Here is a 21,613-nt window from a genome sequence, read left to right as displayed (position 1 = left end):
CTATATCTGCCATGGCTGGGGGGCTTTGCAGACCAACTTCACCATTGAGATCTTTGGGATTTCCTGCCTTTCTTGGCCCGGTAAAGCCCGAGCTCACCAGCAGAGGCAACTAAATCATTTTATTGGGCTGTCCCTGATTATTATTGGCCATTCAGAGATCATTTGGCTTCTGAGCAAATGGTTGGATCTTGCACAGCCCAAAGCATAAAGACCAGGGGCATTTCCTTACTGGAAGGCAGTGGAGAATTTCCCATGTGAGGATACCTGTGGAACACAAGTGAAACAACGGCATGCTTTCTTCAGTTTGGCGATTCTGTTGTTGCTTAGACTCAGCATTTATTTGTGGCCCTTAAGGACTCAGCAGACACAGTAAGCTGCTTAGGCCCCCATATGGCCCAGAACTGAGCAAACAACAGCTTCATTTCCAGGACCCCACCGCTGGCAGCCCCAGGACTCACCCTGGGATTATCCTGAGGCTACCCCCTAAAGCATGAACCTTGTAATTGGTCTGTCTCATAGCCAAGCCCCCCTCCACTAACATGGGGGTCCCGGCAAGATGTGGGTGACTTAGGAATGGCCTGCTTAGAAGCAGAAGGGGAAGAGCCAGATATGACGCCTCCCACCCTGACTAGCTGTGTGAACTTGGTTCTCATCTCTACCACAATATCCATGCCCATAAACATGATGACGATACCTGCCACAACTTTTCCCTAAAGGAGGCTGCAAGGGTGAATTAATTAATGTTTATTGAGCACCTGGAGTTCTTTGGAGAGAGGCCTTTATAAATATAAGGCATGATTAAAGGATATCAGTTTGCTAACTCTCAGAGGAAGTACTTAATGGGATCAGAGCTAAATATCTTGATGATTGAGTTTCATTCTTAAATCAAATATGCACTGGGCTCCTATCACTCGACTCTGCTGTCCACTCATGTTATTATCCTGTTTTCTTTTCTCATTTCTATACACCATAGTACAACAGCTGCTCCCCTCCTACCATGCTTACCCACTGCCTGCTTCCTTCACTCCAGCTTTTGTCACCTCCACCAAGGTTACAAGGCCACCTAATTGTTAAGCTCAATGGCTTTTCTCATTCTACATTCTCCTTGTCCTTTCTGGAGCATGACACTGGTCACCACTCGCTCCTTTCCCTTGCAAGTCTTATTCTGTGATTTCCTCAACCCCAACAGGTCCAAACTGAAGTCACCATTGTCCTCAGATCAATTCCCTGCCCTTACTTTGAGACCTCCCTGTCCATGGACAACCCCTACTGCCGGGTTTTACTGTCCCAGCTCGCTCTGTCCTTGCAAAAACCCTCCCCAGGTGGCGAAACCTCTAGATTTGAGGTAGGTGTGACATGTGTATGTCCCTGAACTGTCCCACAGGCCTCTCTGTACCACTGTGGCCTCTGGTCCTTTTCCCAAACCCATCTGAGTCTCCTGCCCCTTCCCTGTGGGCTGTTCCAGGTCGGGACACCACAGGACCCACTTCCTGCTCGCCCGCCTTCCTGCCCTGCCTCCCAGACCTGTGAGCACTCCTGCTCCCAGCCAGCCATCTGAACTGACTGAAAATCTAGCACCCAAGGTCTTCACCTAGGGGCACCCTGACAGACTCACCCCTGCCTACAGGCCCCAGCAGACCCAAACACATGGACACACATGAGCACTTGTGAGGACACACATACACTGATGTATAAGGATGTGCAAAGAGATGCTGGTACATGCACAGGCACACCCAGACACATGTATACATGTACACATCATGCAGGTAACACACACAGGCACACCCAGACACACACAGGCACAGACATAAGCACACGAAGATACAGGTACATAGACACACAGACACACATAGGCACACCCAGACACATGTAAGCAGGCACACACAGATGTAGAGACTCATATACAGATAGCCGTGCTCTCATGTAGACACACACAGACGCTCAGATATAGACACAAATACTCCCATAGATGTACAAACACATACTGCCACACTCGGAAGCACACACATTCAGATGCACACACAGATGTATACATAGACACACATACTCACATAGGCATATACACAATAACACACAAAGTCAAAGGATACACACACACATACACACACACACCCAAGTTTTGCTGCCCTCCCAACCCCCTAACAGGCTGCACTGGTCTCCCTCACCCTTGCTGAGCAGCCACCTCTCCTGATTCCTGCCTTTCTGCACTCCTGTCAGGGTTCTCCAGAGAAACAAAACCAACAGGATATATACATATGTCTGTCTGTCTGTCTCTCCTCTACACACACACACACACACACACACACACACACACACAGAAATTTTAAGAAATTGGCTCATTGATTGGCTGGCAAGTCTGAAATTGCAGCTGGTGTCCAAAGGCAGTCTGAAAGCAAAATTCCCTTTCCCTCACGGGACTCCGGTCTTTTCTCTCAAGGCCTTCGACTTATTGGATGAGGGCCGCCCACACGACAGTGGGTTTTCTGCTCTACGCAAAATCTACTGATTTAAAAGTTAATCTTATCTGAAAAAAAAAAAACCTTCAGAGCAACATCTAGCTTGTTGTTTCACCAAGTATCTGGGTAGCATGGCCTAGTGGAGTTGACACATAAAGTTAATCACCACCCCACCATCTGGCAAAGCCAATGCTCATGTAAATCTCCTAACACATCGCCCTCATCACAGTGGTTCCCTGCTCCAAAACTGAGATCCTCACCCCTGACTCAGAGTACCCACAAGGTAAATACTCAGTAAAGGGATAACAAACAGCCTCTGTGATGGGCCCCATGCAGCTTACTGGAGAAAGCCATTTTGAGGGCCCAACTGTGAGCTCTGCTAGGAGCTGAGGATACAAATATCAAAAGCCACTCCATGTGTTGTCTTCTCCCTCTGCCTTCTTGGGGTCAGGACCAATGCTGTGGGTATCCCTAATCCCCCCTTAGTACCTAAGGGAGTACTTTCTACAAAGCAGGACCTCACTTACCTGGAGCATTAATTCATTTGATTCTTTTTACTGATCCCTATATCAAATTTACCTGAAACAGGACACATTTTCGAGCCTCATTTATGAAAGCATGAACTATAGTGCCCCAGTCTGTTTCTACCTTCATTTTCAAGGGGCAGCTGTTAAGAGAGATTTTCATACTGAGGAAGGGTATATATACCACAGACCATTGACAGTGGTCTCTAGGGATGGGATTGTGGGTGGCTTCTATTTGATTTTTTATACTTTTCTGTGTCTTCCAAATTGTCCTCTGTGACCATGTTAACACATGTTAACACTTTTATAACCATAGAAACACAGTACATGTTTTTTCTTTCATCTTTTCATTTATGAGTATGAGGGGATTCAGGGTTCTGCTCTCTGTGCTTTCCTGGGGCCCTTGGCCTATCTCTTGCCTTTCCTTTGAAAAGAAGGCATTCTGGGACATCCTTGTAAAAATCTGTGTGGTCATAAAAGGTAAAGCTAGCTGCAAACGGTTGTTCTGTTTTAATTATGTTCAAGTGTCAGATAACATGAAACTTTTAATAAAAGCATTCAGGGAGTTAATGATTACGGCTGTTATTAAACTGGTGTCAAGACAGAGCCGGGAAGCTGGGTACACCTCGTCTCGCCTTGGGCCACCTCTCCAGTCCCCGGGCTCTGTGGCCACTCCTGGGCTGCCTGTTAGAGTGTCGTCAGGCTGCATCTGGGCCAGATGAACAACACCCAGCCATGGTGGAAGCGACTGTTCCTTGAACTTTGCTTCAGACCCGCCTGCTGGGGTCTCCGGAGGAAAGTGTTCACCTCTGGCCCAGATGAAATGGAGCTTCAGAAAACCACAGCAGAGGCCACAGTGACCTCAGGCCCTGAACTTTGTAGTTCTTAGACTGCCAGAATCACCAGCTGCTGAGTGCCATGGAACTCCCAGAACTGTGAAGGGGAAGCCAAAGAGCCAGACAAACGCAGACATCTCGTGGCTGGAGAGCATGTCTCGAGTCACCTTGGAACGTGGCAGGTGGGCCAGCGAGTGGCTGGAGCCATGTGGACCCAGGTGGGGTGAACAGAACAATGAGGCCAGGCTCATTCCCAGGCTGAAATTCCAAGAAACTCATGCTGCACCAGGCCAAATTGGTGAAATCCCCCTCATTCTGGAAAGGATCCTACGCAAATTTCTGGGGTTTCCAGTGTGATATTTGATAAGTGCAAATGGGCTGAAAATATTCTCAAGATTTTTTGGTTTCGTGCAATTAGCGGTGACTACTGAGGCCCATCTCACCGACTGTAGTGTCCCGCCAGTGGTTACAGCGGCCAGGCCAAGGCCAGCCTTTGTTCCAGACCACCGCGGCCCTCCAGTAAGGCGTGCTTCACCATCTGTGACTGCAGAGGAAAGCAGGGGTCCAGTCCCATGTCCTCACAGGCATGTGTCCCCTGCAGGCAGAGAGAAAGCAGTGTCTCCCACTCTCTCCGTGCAAAATGCCCCGGTGGCAGCCCAGTGGCCCCCAGCCAGGCCACCATCCTTGCTCCCTTTCAGCCACCAAATGTCAGAGGTAGAAGAAATCTCAGTGCTCATTGACCCAGCCTCCTTATCGATGAGCAGGGGACTCCTCAGATGCAAGCTCCCTGAAGGCAGGGCAGGGCTGGCTCTGGTCTCTGTATCTTTGTTTCCCGGAGCCTGGCACAGAGCTGGGCACCTCACATAGAAGGTGAACGAGTGAGGGAAGGCTCGAAAGAACCCACTCCTTTGTTCTCTTCTTATCTTCACAGACTCACACTTCCAACGGGTCACACTTGACTCTGTCCCCCTCAGCTTCTCAGTAGAATGAGCCCCACGCTGTTCCCTTCCCAGCTCACAGGATCCTCGGCCCCAAGCCCACCGTGGTCCTGGCACGACAGTCAGGATTCCTGACATCAGCCTCTGCATTAGCTTCCAAGGGCTGCTGCAACAGAGGACCACAAACTTGGTAAAGCTCAGCTTATAACGGAACCTTCCCCACAATTCAAGAGGCTGGGAGTCTGAAATCGAGGTGTCGGCAGGGTTAGCTCCTGCTGAGGGCTCTCGGAGCCTCTGTTCCAGGCCTCTCTCCAGCTTCTGATGGTTGCCGGCTCTCCTCAGGCTTCCCTGACATTCGGGTCCGTCATCAGCCCAATCCCTGCCTCCACCTTCACGCGGTGCTCTCCCTGTGTGTCTCTCCTCTTCTTGTAAGGAACTTTATCCCAGGACCCACCTTTTCCGCTGCACTGACCTACGCCAACTGCCAAAGTGCTGTGTGACCTCAGATAGGTGTCTTTACCTCTGTCAGTTTTCCTGCTTCAACTTTGCAAGGAATTAAGAGCTTACCCAATTCCAGTATGACCTCATCTTAATGAATCACATCTGCAGTGACCCTACTTCAATAAGAAATAAGGCCACATTCTAAGAGTCCAGGAAAGACATGGATTTTAGGGCAATGCTATCCAACCCAGAACAGCCTTCCTGCACTGACCTGACAAGTGTCTGTGTTATTCTCCACCTCCGTCCAAACTCACTGCCCTTTCCTTTAGCAGGGGCACAGGCTTCCAGAATGCGGTCTCTTCTGCTCACCAGTCTGAACAGCAGTTGAGAGGTAGAGGGTAGGGAGCTTGTCTTGTCTGTCACCGTTTCCCTCCATGGACATGGACAGTCTGGGGCTCCCTGAACTGCCAAGTCGGAACCGTGACTGCCCACGCTGCACATTAGGATCCCCTGGGAAGCTCTTAGAATCCATGGGACACTAACCACTCTCCCAGCACGCTGCTTTGCCAGGTCAGAGGGAACCTGACATGGGTGTGTTTCAACCTCAGCAGGTGAAGCCTGGGGTAAAAATAACTGTATCAGATGCTGGGAAAACAGGTCTCTCCTTAGGAAAGGGGATGCAGCACCCCCACACATACACATACACATACACACATTCACCAGGAATATGAGTTTCTGCACTTCACTGCCTGGCAGGTCCTAAATACCCGTTTGAAAACTCCCCACCTAGTCCACAAGCTGTGTAAGAGAGGATGTGTACTGGGAGGACCCGAAACAGACAGCAGCAAGCACAAGATGGCCTTAGTTTCCTGTTTTACTTTGAAAGTTTCAATTTTGCATTCCCTTCTATGACACAGCCATCTTGTTTTACAATTTAAAAAAAAAGATTATTTTCTTCCTCCTTAAATATCCAAGTGTAGAAATGAGGCTCCAGAAAGATGTGCCATGTTTAAATGGTGCCTTTGCATATTCTTTGGCACACCATTATGTTCCCCTGAGCTTCCTCTGAGGTTGATAAATGTAGGCACAGAGTTAGAGGGGCAGCCGATCTGCTTAAACTTTGGAAAGAACTGCATCTTACGGAGGAAAGCCTGTGTCCAGAGAGATTAAGTAACTCACCTAAGGCCACACGGTTCATTATCAGCTGACTGTATCTCAAAGTCCAACTTCTCCTCTGCATTGACTGAGGTCAACTGCTGATTTGCTGTGTGACCTTGGATAAGAGAGTTAACCTCTCTGTGTTAGTTTTCCTGCCTGTAAAATGCTGCTGATATCTGTTCCACCTCAGAGGATCTGTGTAGAAGCACTTAAAAATTATATGGAAAGGCATGGTGCTGTAACTGTGGGGGTTGCAGCCTGACACTTCCAGGAGAGACCAGTGATTCCCACCAAAGCGACCCCTCCAGGGTCATAGTGAGCAAGCCACAGTCTGAGGGAAGACCAGTGTGGTGGGCTCTGTGCCTTGGAGCCAGCAGAGAGGTCCAAGTGAACTCCCTAATGTTCCAGCGTGGGGCGGGGGGGGGGGGGGGGGGGGGGGGGGGGGGAGGCTGAGGCCTCCGGAGCTCACACCCGCCCCTGTCTGCTCTCTATGGCTCCCAGCTTTTATCTGCCAGGCTCCAGCCACCATAACAGACTGAGAAGGCATTTCCCCCCAAACAACCTTCTTGTCCCAATCCTGAGAGTGTCATTAAAAAGGATAAGTCATGGAAAAACGAGTGGCAAACAGCAGCAGTGCCAGCATCTTCTTTCTCCTCTCACAAGGCCGCAGAGACCTTTCCCCACCACTGGTCTTTTCCAGGAAGTGGGTGGCCGCCAGGCACTCCAGACCCCTCCCTGGCTGTCCCAGGCCTGCTCAGCTCCTCGGCCCACGTCCGCCCTTTTCTGTTTACACTGGGAGATGAGCTTCTGCGGAGCTTAAGTGCAGTCCTGGCCGTTCTGTTTGTTTTTAAGTCAAGTTACAACTTTGCTCCTAGATTTATTGCAAATTCCATTTATCTTCTTCGGTCCAGGGTCTTTGCACAAATCCTTCAGAGCTTCCCTCCTCCTCTCTGGACAGATAAGCAGGAGCACGGGGTGGGGTGGGGAGGGGGGAAGAGGAACACAGGGACGGGTGGATAGAATGACCAACAGAGGTGGAGAAGACACACACCAGGAAGGGCGGGAGGCCATCCCCTTGTGGTGCAGGAGGATGGAGCGGGTCTGGCAACGCAAGAGCAGCCATAGATCACCCAGGGGGGACAAGGCCAAAGGAAGGCCAGGCGCCCAACCTCCTGCCCCCTTCTTGCAAAGGCCTCCATAGGGAGGGAGAGCTGGGCTGAGAGGCAAAGAAACTCCAGGCCTTAACTCAGGGAATCAAGAAAAGAAATTCTGATCTGGAGGGAAGGAGCCCAGGCGGTTTCTGGCAGGCGTTGGTCCAGTTCCAAAGGGCCTTTTAAAAAGTACACCACGAGGGGCTGTCTGACAAGACTGTGGGTCCGAGGGTCAGGCCCACGGAGGCCCTCCCCATGCCAGGGAGGCCTAATGGGAAGACTCAAGGCACAACTGCACACCAGTGCGCTCCAGAGAGTTCCCGTCCCTCCTCTTCCTCCCCTCACACCACAGTTTCCATAAACTGCTGATGAAGAGCAAACAACTACAGGCTGAAGCTCACCAGGGGGAGAAAGAGAATCAAACTGAGCCGAACAAACTGAGAGTGGGGTGTCCAGCCGTGCTGTTGGCTTGTCCTCCCTGGGCAGGAAGTGCCAACGGCCTGTCCTGCTTCCCCAGCAGGACTCCCCGGCTCAGGGTTGTGCCAGGAGCACTCACGGGCTTCCAGACAGGTCTGGCAGTGTGGGAGAGGTGAGGGGTGCTCCCAGGGGCTGGGACCCTGGACTGCTGGCATCTCAGTGCCCAAGGGCTTAGCCTCAGAGTAGGGTGCTAGCCTTCCCTGGCCCTAGGGAGCAGCCACCCGAAGCTGGGGTGACCACTGTGTGTCCTCACAGCAGGAGTCACTTCTCACATCCTCCCTCCACATCATGGTCTGAAGGCATGAGACTCAGCCCTCAGCAGTCCACCCAGCCCAGCGCCCCACCCCGGGAGCCTCAGGAAGTGGGGGCTGAGTGAACCGGAACAGGGCAGGCCCCTCTGCCTTGGGGAGCCATTCTGGCCTCCACACAGGTGCTGTTGCTCGCCCGCCCGCGGAAGGGCTCTCGACAGCAGTTTCGCAGGCCACGCCTGGCTCCCACCCTCCTGGAGCTGCCGGGCCCTGGTTCTTTGTGTCACCCATCACTCTGCCACAAGACCTGCCTCGCCCTCCGCGCCGCGGGCCCTCGCCTGCATGCCCTCGTGTCTCCAGCCTCCAGCCTGCTGCGCCCCGCTGCCTGGGCCCCTGCACCGCCTCCGATGCTCACCTCCCAGACCTTGCAGCCAGCAGCTCCCCCCTCACCCCTTCCTTTCTCCTGCTTTCTCTCCCAACCCTCTCCTGGCCCCCCCCCCCGCCCCACCCATGTCCCTTTGGAAGCTTCCTTTTCTACCAAGGGCTCATCTGCACCCTGGGGCTCGGGAACTCCAGAGGGCCCATCACCCATTCTCCCTGCAGGTTCCAGTCTGCAGCAGGGGCACAGCCACCCCACTATCTGCACAGCTCACCCGAGGCCCATGCTCCTTGCTGGCCAGAGAGTCAGCCAGACCACTGTCCCTGAGGCTTCCATCCCCCTGGGACCCCCGCCCCCCACCTGGGCCCCACCTCTGCCTTCCATCTGCAGAATCTCACTGCATACAAAACGGAGAGGGTCCAGGCATCCCCACAGGGGCTTCCTCATGCCTCTTTCTCCCCACCTCATGGCTCCTTCACATCACACTTTTGTCTTCCTTCCCTTGGGCTGAGCGCAGCCGACACCCCATCCTCCTCTGCAAAACCAACTTACTTACCTGGCCCAAGGTGGCATCATGGGCTCCTGTGTCTTCTGTGACATGTGGTCCCCTGCCCTCATTCCTGGATCAGAAGCTGCACTTAATGGGATTCCTGGTGATGCAAATGTACAACCACATTTGAGAAGCACTGCCCCAAAGCCTGGCCACATTGTCCTGATCCTAAAATGGCTTCCTTTGGTCCCACTTTCTCTCAGTTCACCATTGTTTTTTTTTTTTTTTAATAAATTAATTTTTTATTGGTGTTCAATTTACCAACATACAGAATAACACCCAGTGCTCATCCCATCAAATGTCTCCCTCAGCGCCCGTCACCCATTCACCCCCACACCCCGCCCTCCTCCCCTTCCACCACCCCTAGTTCATTTCCCAGAGTTAGGAGTCTTCATGTTCTGTCTCCCTTTCTGATATTTCCCACACATTTCTTCTCCCTTCCCTTATATTCCCTTTCACTATTATTTATATTCCCCAAATGAATGAGAACATACACTGTTTGTCCTTCTCCGATTGACTTACTTCACTCAGCATAATACCCTCCAGTTCCATCCACGTTGAAGCAAATGGTGGGTATTTGTCGTTTCTAATGGCTGAGTAATATTCCATTGTATACATAGTTCACCATTGTTTTGTTCTCATTCCATTACTTGTGAACTTCTTTATAGGATCCCTTACACCTTCTTTTTTTTTTTTTAAGATTTTATTTATTTATTCGTGAGAGACACAGAGAAAGAGAGGGGAAGAGACACAGGCAGAGGGAGAAGCAGGCTCCATGCAGGGAGCCGGATGCAGGACTCCATCCCTGGTCTCCAGGATCACACCCTAGGTGTAAAGGAAGCACTCAACCACTGAACCACCCAGGCATCCCATACCTTCTGCCTCTATTTCCTCTCCTCAGGTTTTGGCCACTGGCTGCTACCTGGGGCCATTGCCACACACCTTTCTCCAAACAGTGGCCCAGGAGCCACCTCTATGACCTCCTCCTCACATGGCTCAGCCCCACTGACCATTCAGATTCCCTCCCTCAGGCTGTCCTGACAACCTTCTGCCAGGCTTCCGTTTTCCTCCCTGGGCAGGTGCTCCTTACCTGTCCCTCCACCTGGCTTCTCCTCCCCGCACACCTATCCATCTTACCTGCATCTGCTTCTTCAACCATTACTGCTATGAGCCCAAAGAGCCACTGAAATGTCCACATTTTTGTCTAACCGATGGCCTTCTCTACACACAAACCCTGTGGACGTCCCAGAGTCTCTCCCATTACATTGATCACCTCCTCTCTCGACCCATCTCTCTTCCTGCCTTGCCCATCTCTGTTCAGGAATCTCCATCCTCCCCACCCCCCGGGCTCAAAACCCTCAGAATTGTCACCATCTCCTTCTTCCCCTCCTCGCACATCCAATCAGCCTCCAGAAGCCTGCAGAATCTTCTTTTGCATTATTTTGTATATACCTACCTCTCTGTCCAAATGTTGTTATCTAAATTCAAACGCCTGTCATCTCTCCCCTGGACCTTTCCCCTCTGCCTGTGGGCCCCCCCTCCCATGTCCATCTGCCCTTGGACACAGAGCCCATCACCCATCAAGGTGGCTGTCTCCCTTTCAGAAGCCCATTTGAACTTGGCGCTGCTCCTGGCTCCCCAGACAGGGAGACCCCTCCTGTCCTTCCAGCCTGGTCCTTGTCACTGCCATCATCCCTCGCAGATACTGACTTGTCATATGATGTATTCCTGTGCCCAGACCATAGCTCCCTACTTTCCACTCCCCAGATTTTTCTACCCTGCACTCACCCAGTTTTCTGGTTTCTCTTTTTGTTCATTTGTCTTATCTGCCAGAGATACCTCCTCTTCTTTGCTTCCATACCCACCTGTCAGCATTTCAACCAACCATACTCAAGGTCTAGTCCATAGCCCACCTCTTGAAGAAACCTGCAAGATTCCAAAGGTAAAATCCATCTCTCCCCTTCCCCATTCACTCTTAAAGTAGTGTTTGTTTCCTATTACAACTGCATCCCAGTGTGTGTGTGTGTGTGTGTGTGTGTGTGTGTGTGTGTGTGTGTGATCTCCTTGGTTATGTGGCCCTGCAGGCCAAAGAACAGCTAGTTCTTATGCAACTTGAAACTACACATGTGAATTAGGTCCTTTCCCTTGATTTCATAAATGATAAAACTGTGGCCAGAGTGACCCCAGACTTTGCTGCCAGTCAGCAGCAGCATTACATCCCAGCCTTGGGCTCCTGGTTCCTGATAAGGTTCTAGGGAGACAAGGAATCCCAGGCTTAGTTGCACATCGTCTGACAGCACATGTCCTCCACAGATGTGCTCAACTGTCCTCAACTCTTTCCCTTCTCCCACAGACTGAGTGGAATAGAATCAGGACAGAGAGACCTTGGATGAGGAGTCAGGGGTCATGCAGCCCATTTTTCCATCACAACCACCCCCAGGCCCACATCAAATAGCCAACAGTGAGTACAGTCCTGTTTTTTGAACCTCTAGGGAAACTGCTTCCTCGCCTTTTTTTAGCAAAGGATGCCATCACCCCCACCATCTCCAGTGAAAAATCTCTCTCTTTGTTCTTCTTGAAATTTCCCACCCCTCTAACCCTCAACACCCACGGTAAATCTTTCCTCCAGCTAGGTCTTCTGCAGGGGTGGGAAGAGGACTTCCCATCTCCTGCACTCCCTCCTGCACTATCTTCATTGCAGGAAGATTTTGGGAGCTTGTTAAGGCTTGTAGCTCCTATAAGGAAATGCACCATATAAAAGTAAACAAATAAATGTGTTTTGTCAAAGTCAAATAGGACACCACCCCCCTGTCCACACTGGGTAGTCACATAGGTCATTTGTGGGAATTCAGAGAAAGCCAAGCTTTCTCATTCGGCAAGAGTTTACGCAGATCTTTGTGCTTGGGCACCCACGGCACAGTATGCACCCAGCCCCTATCACCTGGTTTGGCCTGGGACAACCCAGAATCTGTTAGATGCATTTTTCAGCTCTCCTTGCTTCCAATCTAGCTGTGGCCTTACCTCAAATCCAGTGAAGGATTCTGTTTTTCAGTTTCAGAAGGAATTGGTTCATTTACCTTCACAAAAGCCAGTGGAAGGATCAGGCGTGTAAGACTCCAATCCTTTTGGTAAATTTCAAAGAACTGGCTGTGTAAACCCCATCGCCACTCTAACCTGGGATTGCATAGATGGCGCCGTTGCTGCTGGTAGCAGCAAGGGACATTTCCAAAGTCCTCTACCCCACATCCACACAACCTGGAGCAGAAAAATAGTCCTTTCTCGGGAGGTGCTTGTGTTATCTTTCAAGGCTAAGCTAGAGCAAGCTGACCCAGGAAAGGGCTCTCACAGTTGAATGCTTTCGCTTGCTTGCGTGGGAAGTACAGCTGTCTCGCTGGGGCCCAGGAGACAGACAGACGAGGGGAGAATTCCTGTGTTTGGGATTGAGTTTGCAAAGTCTCCTGTTTGTAACACCCAGCCTGCAGAAGAGCCGAAAGAATTTCCAGCTGTTGTTGGGATGAGAGAGCCCCCATGACTCTGACCAGAGCTGTTTCTGTGCTCAGGACTCTGCTGTCACTCCTCCTGGGCTGGTCACCCCATCAGACATCGGTCCCCTGGGCCAGCTCAGGAATCAGATGACCCCTTGATAGCGAGAAGACAAGTTGCAAAAGGTGAAATAGTGTATGATTCTGCTTATATGAGGCACCTAGAGTATTCAAATTCATAGACACAGAAAGTAGAGCAGTGGTTGGGGGGTCAGAGGCATGGGAGGGAGGGGAGAAAGAATGGGGAGTTCATGTTGAACTGATACAGAGTTTCAGTTTGGGAAGATGAAAACGACAGATGGTGAACAATGTCACAGGACACTGCACTTAAAATTGGTTAAAATGGTATATTTTATGTTATGCATGTTTTACCATAATAAAAAAAGAGGGGGGAAGAAATAAAAGGGGGGACTCAGCCCAGATCACATCACTGCTGGGAGGAGGCAGCCAGGTGACTCAGTTCTCAGCCCTTAAGAGAGGTGTGTGTGTGTGTGTGTGTGTGTGTGTCTTTACACGCACACACACATGCCCAAGCATGCTGGGGGAGTCTGTGACCCCACAGGAGTGAAAATGAGTCCATAAATAGCATGATGAAGGAGGTGAGCATACTGGACCAAGCCATTTAATCTCTGGGTGCTCCCCATGACTAGTTCGGGGGTCATTCTGCATAATGCAGACCAATCGAGGGTTCTCAGCGGAAGCTGTTGTTTAAATGCCAAAGAGCCTGTGTAATATCCTTGGAGGGCTGAATGGGAGGCCTTTTCTCCATGACCTGTTCACAAACGCATTTGGCTTGTTCTATGAAAGACTAGATTTTTGGAGTCCGAGAAATCGGGGCTAAAGTTCAGGGCCAGCCACTGTGTAGCCAGTCATAATGCACGTTTAAATGTAAATGCCTAAGATCAAAAGAGCGGTGAATGTGAAAATGCTTTCTGTAAACTGTAAAGTGCCTCACTGTCGTCTTTTATCCTTCCAATTGAGCCTGGCTATGGGAACAAGATAACAATGGATTTTAAAGAATTCATACAGCAGGAAAGTTAGCATAGATCCTAAAAAAACAAATTCAATCTGCATGACCTGTTTTAGGATTCTTCAGGCTTTGGAGGCAGCCCAGTAGCAATCACAGCTGAGAATAAAATCAAAAGTCCTAGGAGCCAGATTTTCTGAGAAAATAAATTCCATAGCCTTTGGCAGGAAGGGTTGGCCCAAGTTAAATCAGGTATTCCTGTAAAGAGTGGCTCATTAAAACTTTATCATTTATCAATATTGAGGCATATAGTCATTTCTATCGGATCCTTACTTTTTTTTAAGATTTATTTATTTTAAAAAAGATTTATTTATTTATTTATTTATTTATTTATTTGAGAGAGAAAGAAAGAGCATGGGCAAGGAGGGGCAGAAGGAGAGGGAGAGAAAGAATCTCAAGCAGACTCCCTGCTGAGTGCAAAGTCTGCCATGGGGCTCAATCTCAGGACTCTGAGATCATGACCTGAGCCGAAACAAAGAGTTGAGCAGACTCTTTGCTGACTGAGCCACCCAGGGACCCCAGATTCTTATTTTTTTTTAATTCACATGCCATAAAACCCATCATTTAAAGTGCCTAATTCAGTGTTTTGTTTTGTTTTGTTTTTAGTATATTCGCAAGGTCATGTAATCAATCATCAATTACTATCTAATTCAGAATATTTTCATCATCCCAGAAACAAATCCCATTAGTAGTCACTCCTTGTTCCTCCCTCCTCCCACCCCCAAGCAACCAGTAATTTACTGCCTGTCTCTACAGATTTGCATCTTTTGGACATTTCATACAAATGGAATTATAAATATATGGTCTTTTGTGTCTGGCTTCTTTCACTTAGCATAATGTTTTCAAGATTCATCTATGTTGTAACATGAATCAGAATCTCCTCCTTTTTTATGATTGAACAATATTCCATTCATTGGTTGCACATTTTGATTGTTTCTACTCTTTAGCTAATGTGAATAATGCTGATACGGACACTTATGTATTACTGTGGTGAACGTGTATTTTTAATTCTCTTGAGTACATTACCAAGAGTGGAATTGCTGGGTCATATGGTAACTCTATGTTTAACTTTTGGAGGAACTATCAAATTGTTTTCCAAATCAGCTGTATCATTTTACTTTCCCACCAGTAATATCGAGTGAATTTCTTCACATTCTTGCAACACTTGAAATTGTCTTTTTTATTACTGCCATACTAGTAGGTGTGAAGTAGTATCTCATTGTGATTTTGATTTGCATTTTCCTTATGACTAAAAATGTTGTGCATCTCTTCATGTGCATATTGGCCATTTGTATATCTTCTTTGGAGATATGTCTATTCAAATCCTTTGCCTATTTTCAAAATTTAGAATGTTTGTCTTTTTATTGTTCCATTGTAAAAGTTCTTTACATATTCTGGATATAAATCTCTTATCATATATGTGATTTGTAAATATTCTTCCTGGGGCACCTGGGTGGCTTGGAGGTTGAGCGTCTGCCTTTGGCTCAGGTTGTGATCCTGGGGCCCTGGGATCGAGTCTCACATCAGGCTCCCCACAGGGAGCCTGCTTCTCCCTCTGCCTATGTCTCTGCCTCTCTCAGTGTCTCTCATTAATAAATAAAATATTTAAAAATAAATAAATAAATATTCTTCCCATTCCATTGGGTTGTCTTTTCACTTTCTTTTTTTTGTTGTTGTTGTTGTTTTTTATCTTTTCACTTTCTTGATAGCATTTTTGCACAATTGTTTTTCATTTTTATGAAGTCCAGTTTACTTTTTCTTTTGTTGCCATATTTTTCATATCATAGCCAAGAAACCATTGCCTAATCCAATGTCGCAAAGATTTGTTATTCTTTATTCTGAGAATTTTATGTTTAGCTCTTTGATACATTTTTTAGTTTTGTATATGGTGTGGGGTAGGGATCCAACTTTTTTTTTTTTTTTTGCATACAAATATCCATTTGTCTCAGGACCATAAGTTGAAAGGACTATTCTATTCCTATTGAATTGTCTTGATAACAATGTCAAAAATGGGTCTTTCTTCTTTTCTAAGATAAGCATTTAAAGCTTTAAAATTCCATACAAAAGATAAGTGAAAGGAATCATACACAAAAGGCTACATAATGTAAAATTCTCTTATATGAAATGTCCAGAATAGGCAAATCCATAGAAACAGAATGTTGATTAATGATTTCCAGGGGATAAGGGACAAAGGAGTTAGAACTGACTGATAATAGGTATGCAATTTCTTTTGGGGATAACAGGAATATTCTGAAATTAGATAGTAGTGATTATTACTTTATTACATAGTGAATGTAGTGAAAAGCACCAAACTGCACACTTTAAAATGATGAATTTTATGTTATCTGAATTGTATCTCAATTTTAAAATGTTAGGTTAGGTACATGGGTATGCAGAAAAGCTAACAACTGTTACTTTATTGCAACTGGAATTTAACAGTAGTTTCTTGAGGGACCAGAAGATAATACAAATTATGGTAATGGTTGCATGACTCTGTGAATTAACTTAAAATCATTGAATTGTACACCTAAAACAGGTGAGTTTTATAATATGGAATTTATACTTCAGTAAATATTTTTAATAAGATTTTTTTGAAAACTTCATTTAAACTCTGCTTTAGCTTAATCCCATAAATTTTGATGCATTATGCTTTTGTTTTTATTCAATTTAAAATCATTTTAAAATATCTTTGCATTGTTTTCTTTGACCCATAGGCTATTTAAAATGTGATATTTTACTTCTAAATGTGTGAGCATTTTCCAAACATCTTCCTGGCTTTTATTCTAATTTAATTATTTTGCAATAAAATTTTACACTTTAAAAATTATGAGGTGTGTGTGTGTGTGTGTGTGTGTGTGTGTGCATGTGTCCCAAATTGTAGTCTATCTTGATGAATATTCCATGGGACTTAAAAAGAAATATGTATTCTGCTGTTAAGTGGCATGGAGTGTGCTAAAAATGTCCCCTTAGGATGGCAAACAAGTGTTCAAGTCTTCTAATTATTGTGCCTATTTGTTCCATCAGCTCCTGAAAGAGAAATGATGAAATATCAAAGTATTGTGGACTTGTCTATTTCTCCTTTCAATTTGGTCAGTTTTTGTTTCATGTATTGTGAAGCTCTGTTTGTGGGTGAACACACATTTAGGATTACTACACCTTCTTCACCTTCTTAAAAAACTTTTCTTTTTATCATTATGAAATTATCCATATATATCCCTGATAGTATTCTTTGTCCTCAAGTCTTTTTCTATTAATATAGTCTAGCTTTCTTATGATAAAGGTTGGATGGTGCATCTTTTATTGTTCTTTTTCTTTTAAACTATTTATGTTTTCACATTAAAAGTGGGTTTCATTTAATATGTTTTTTACCCATTTTAATGATCTCTGCTTTTTAATTTGGTCATTTGCATTTAATTACAAGTACATACAATGTACTTACAATCTGTTTGGCTTAGGTATAGCATCCTACTATTTGTTTTCTATTTGTTCCATTTGCTCTTCTCTTTTTCATCTCTCACTGTCTTCTTTTGGGTGGAGGGGTCTTCTTTATGACTTCATTTTATCTATATTGAGTTATTAACTATACTCTCATGTCCTATGTGCTATTGTTGTTAGACATTTTGTCTCTACATTATCAACTCCATAGTACTTTGTTATCACTTTTGCTCTAATATTTCAAAGAAATTTTTTAAAATGGAAAATAAGTTTTATATTTACCCTCTTCTTTACCATTTCAGTCACTCTTCATTCTTTTATGTAGATCCAAGTATTATTTTCTGTCTGCCTAAAGAACTTCCTTTAACATTTCTCTAAGATTTCATGTATCTCTAAAAGTATTATGCCTTCATTTTTAAAGGGTATTTTTGCTGGATGCAGAATTCCAGGTTGATCAGTTTTTCTTTCAGCACATTAAAGATGTCATTCCATTGTCTTCTGGCTTGCATAGTTTGGATCAGAAGTTTGCCATTATCTTTGTGCCTCCATAAGATATATCTACATCAGGCTGCTTTAAAGATTTTCTCTTAAAAAAAAAAAATAAAAATAAAGATTTTCTCTTTCTCAGTAATTTTTAGCAATTTGACTTTCTTTGTTGGTTTTGTTTGTTCATTCTGCTGGGCTTCATTGTGATTCTTGGGTCTGTAAGTGCTTATAGTTTTTATCAAATTTGAAAGATTTTTGGACATTTGTGTTTTTCCTTTCTGCACTTCATTCTGGATAGTTTCTGTGGCTATGTTTTTAATTTCATTTATTTTTCTTCTGTAGTGTCCAGTTTGTCTTAAATTCCATCCACTGACTTTTCATTTCAGATATTGTATTTTTTTTTTCATTGCCAGAAGTTCCATTTGGTTCTTTTTTAAGTATACATATCTCATTCGTTCCTCATTCTATTCATGATTTTCTTGAAATCCTCAAGCATATTTTACATATTTATTATAGCTGTTTTCATGTGCCTGTCTACTCATTCTACCAGTTCTGTCATTTTAAAGTCTATTTCTATTGACTGGTATTTTTTTATTCCTTAGTCATGGGTCACATTTTCCTGCTGCCTGATAATTCTATTGATTTTTCATTGGATGTCAGATATTTTATGTTACATTATTGTCTTGTTTTGTTATTTCTCTTTAAAGAATGTTGAGGGCGCCTGGGTGGCTCAGTGGTTGAGCATCTGCCTCCCGTTCAGGTCGTGATCCTGGGGACCCAGGATCGAGTCCCACATCGGGCTCCCTGCACGGAGCCTGCTTCTCCCTCTGCCTGTTTCCCTGTGCTTCTCTCTCTCTCTGCATCTCATGAATAAATAGAATCTTAAAAAATAAAATAAAATAAAGAATGTCGAGCTTTTTATCTGGAAGGCAGTTAGGCTATTTATGGATAAGATCAATCCTTTAGGGGCATGTTTTAAGTTTTTTAGAGTTGGTCTAAATTGTCCTTAGAGAAAATTGCTTGAAAATACTAGTTGGCATTACCCTTACAGGGTCTCTACTACATGCCCTGAGTGATCCAACTGGTTGATATTTGAACATTTATCAGTCCCATGTGAACTCTTATTCAGCTGATAGCTTCTGATCATTTTTTGCCCAGTCTTATGGAGCTTCACTCTGTGTACATCTTAGTATTAAGCAAATACTCAAGAGAACTTTATTCAGATTTCTGGAGTTTGTTTCCACATACACCCCACTTTTCTAGAACTCTGCCCCACACCTTCCATCCAAAGTTTCATTGATCTTCAGGTTCTGTCTTTTAACTCAGCAAGACCACCAGACAGTTTGGTATTCCTTTTCCTGCTCTATACCAGAATATGTCTCTAATCAGAAACTGAGGCAATCACTGGACCCATCTCATTTATTTCCTTTTTCTCGGAGATCACAGTCTTGTACTGCCTGTTATGCAGTATCTAAAGCCATCAATGTATCCATTTTGTTTAGTTTACTAGTTGTGTATGGTGGGAAAGTAAATCGGGATCCTGTTGCTCTGTCATGGCCAGAAGCAGAAATCTTAAGGCCTGATTTTGATAAAGAAATAGTGGTGAGAAAAGTCATGCCCAAAAGTCAGACACTAATGACTTAGCTGGGGATCCCAGGGTATATGGAGGCAGCAGGAAGATTCTAGCATCTACAAGCCATGCAGGAACAAGTAGGACAATAGAGAAAGGAAGAAAAGGTGGAGGCTATTAAAACAAATCTCACTTGTGTTCCCAGGTGCCTAGATAGTTTCTATTTGTTTCTCCAGATCTACTCTCCACCCTTCATCCTGCCCCGTACCTTAGAGGATTAACCTTCTATACTGCATCAATAGGGCTCTGGTTTCTAGTTGTGCTCATCCAAAGAGAGGTACAAGTGGGAAACTGGAAGGCAGGAAGATTATTTATTCCCCTAATTCCTTACCTGCCAAATCACTGTGACTGTGGATTGGTTTTGTTATTCCACCAGAGATCATAGGTTATAGGTTTTGTCAGGTACTCTTTCTAGGTTCTAGTGACTATTTTTTCTTTTGACTCTTCAGATTTAGGGAATGGTAATGTCTTCTCAATGTTATTAAACCTTAAGTATCACACCACTTTTGTTAGTTCCCTTGAGCCTGATCAAACCTTGCTAAATAATCCTTTTGTTAAATTCTTCCCTTTTTCCCACAAAGACCCTGATATTATAGAATTATTGATGTTGTCCCTAACTGAACAACGTACTGCCCACTAATTTTATGACTTTAGGCAGACCACTTTCCGATATCTCCTTAGTTTGCCCATGGCCTAGCTTTGACTATGTAGGGCCGTATAAATCAGAAACTCAATTTCAGCAGACTACCCCACAGCAGCAGCCCTAAGATAATTAGTGCCCCCTCCCCAAACCTACCTTTTCTTTATTGTCTCCTATTCCCACACTGGAATTCCTGGTTTAGCTGCTGTGCCTCATAGGGTAATCCACATGCCTCCCTCCAGATCTTAGCAACAGATACAACCGGCTGAGGGCTAAGAAAGTAGCAGACCAAATGTAGACCACTTAATGAGGATGAGCATCATTTTGAGATCAAGGTCAAGTTCATACAAGCTACTGAGCATTTGGCCCTGGCCAGTAGGGCTCAATACACAAGGAAAAAAATTTTCCCTCCTGAGATATACACCCTAGAGAAGGCATTTTTATCTTCTAACTAGAAAGACAAATAGCATGAATAAAGAAAAATATTTTTAAAAATCGAAAATAATTTAGATTATAATTAAATAATAAAGAAGGAAAAGTCATGAGGAAGGTTTTAAAGGTTTAAAAGGTTAGTTTTATATAAAGGTATTCCTGAGGTCAAGAAAGTTAGACAGGGCTGTGTACTATAGCCTCCCTCAGGCTACAGGAGATTTAGAAATGGAAGCCAAAGGAAGAGTGGAAAAAATCCACAAGCAACAAGAACCAAAGAGTTAGTGGCTGTCTATCCTGATAGACATTAGGCCACAATGAAAACCATAAAAGTGAACACATAACCTTTGGGTCCAGCGTCCCCATCTCCCTGTCCTGAGAGGGGAAAGATGGTCTTCCACCCTTCTATGAAAACCCATTAAACCTACTTGCCTTCCTGGGGAAGTTATTTCTGCATAGTGCACCTTTTGTGTCTTCCCCTTGATCAAAGGAACACTTAAGGCCCCTTAGAGACTTCTAACATGACAGCCTATTCACTCTACATGGTTGATGTTTTTCCTAGAGTTTCACTTGACCCTTGCTCTAAATATAATATACCTTTCCTCTGCCCATATTGGAACTCAGTGCCAACACCTCTGGAGCCACTATGTCCGAATTAACCCCTCTCTTTCCCTCTCTCTCTAGGGCCCCTTCCAAGATTTTGGGGAAGGTTTACACCTCTCTGGGAACCAGACCTCCTCACTCTTCAACTCTTACAGAGGCCTGAACATGATCGTGCATTTTCTTTGCAGAAAAGGCCAGTATTTTCCTATTATTTTGTTGACATTAAATGCAACCCAAACTTACCTGAGAATGCACCCAGGCAGGTTGTTGGACTGGGTCTACCTAGGAGCTCTGGGATTTCCAAGTGAGTCAGCAGGCTCCTATAGTAGCAGGGCCCAAAGAATGGCACCCTTACCCTGCAGCCTCTACATAATGCCCCTTGTGACCTTATCCTACCACTAGCTGTTATAACCTGACTCATGGCATCCCTCTGTGCAGTCTGGTTTCTGATAAGGAACCTCCATGAAAAACGTTTTGCTCACCCCTGTGCCAGCTACCCACACTACTGATCCAAGGCTTGGAAAGTATAACCCTCTGACCCCTAACCCTTGACCCTGACCCTAATTCCCACTGGGCCTTCCCTGGGAATAGGTTCATACTTAACATTTTTTACTGAAGGGAGAAAAGAGACCATGTACTCAATGATTTGCTATTGTCGGAGTA

General features: G+C 45.5%; 2 protein-coding genes across 9 annotated transcripts in view; one reads left to right on the top strand and one right to left on the bottom strand.

The window, feature by feature from the left end:
• Positions 1–21,613, top strand: part of RAD51B (RAD51 paralog B) — a 735,346-nt gene that overhangs the window by 698,500 nt on the left and 15,233 nt on the right. The window lies entirely within an intron of this gene.
• LOC121492993 overlaps positions 3,472–21,613 on the bottom strand; it is a 30,594-nt gene continuing 12,452 nt past the window's right edge. Inside the window, exons 1-4 of one of the 7 annotated variants that reach the window (XM_041758404.1) lie at positions 11,770–14,051; positions 11,024–11,084; positions 9,165–9,258; positions 3,472–4,920 (exon numbers count right to left, since the gene is read on the bottom strand). In XM_041758404.1, the coding sequence (XP_041614338.1) occupies positions 4,395–4,920; positions 9,165–9,258; positions 11,024–11,033 (630 nt within the window). In that variant the 5' untranslated portion in view covers positions 11,034–11,084; positions 11,770–14,051 and the 3' untranslated portion in view covers positions 3,472–4,394. The other 6 variants (XM_041758405.1, XR_005988358.1, XM_041758403.1 and 3 more) reach the window with 6 other exon arrangements.

The sequence above is a fragment of the Vulpes lagopus genome, chromosome 6 (assembly GCF_018345385.1).
Source record: "Vulpes lagopus strain Blue_001 chromosome 6, ASM1834538v1, whole genome shotgun sequence".
Lineage (NCBI taxonomy): Eukaryota > Metazoa > Chordata > Mammalia > Carnivora > Canidae > Vulpes > Vulpes lagopus.
The sequence above is the reverse complement of the archived record's forward strand: the minus strand, read 5'-3'. Positions and strand labels throughout refer to the sequence as shown.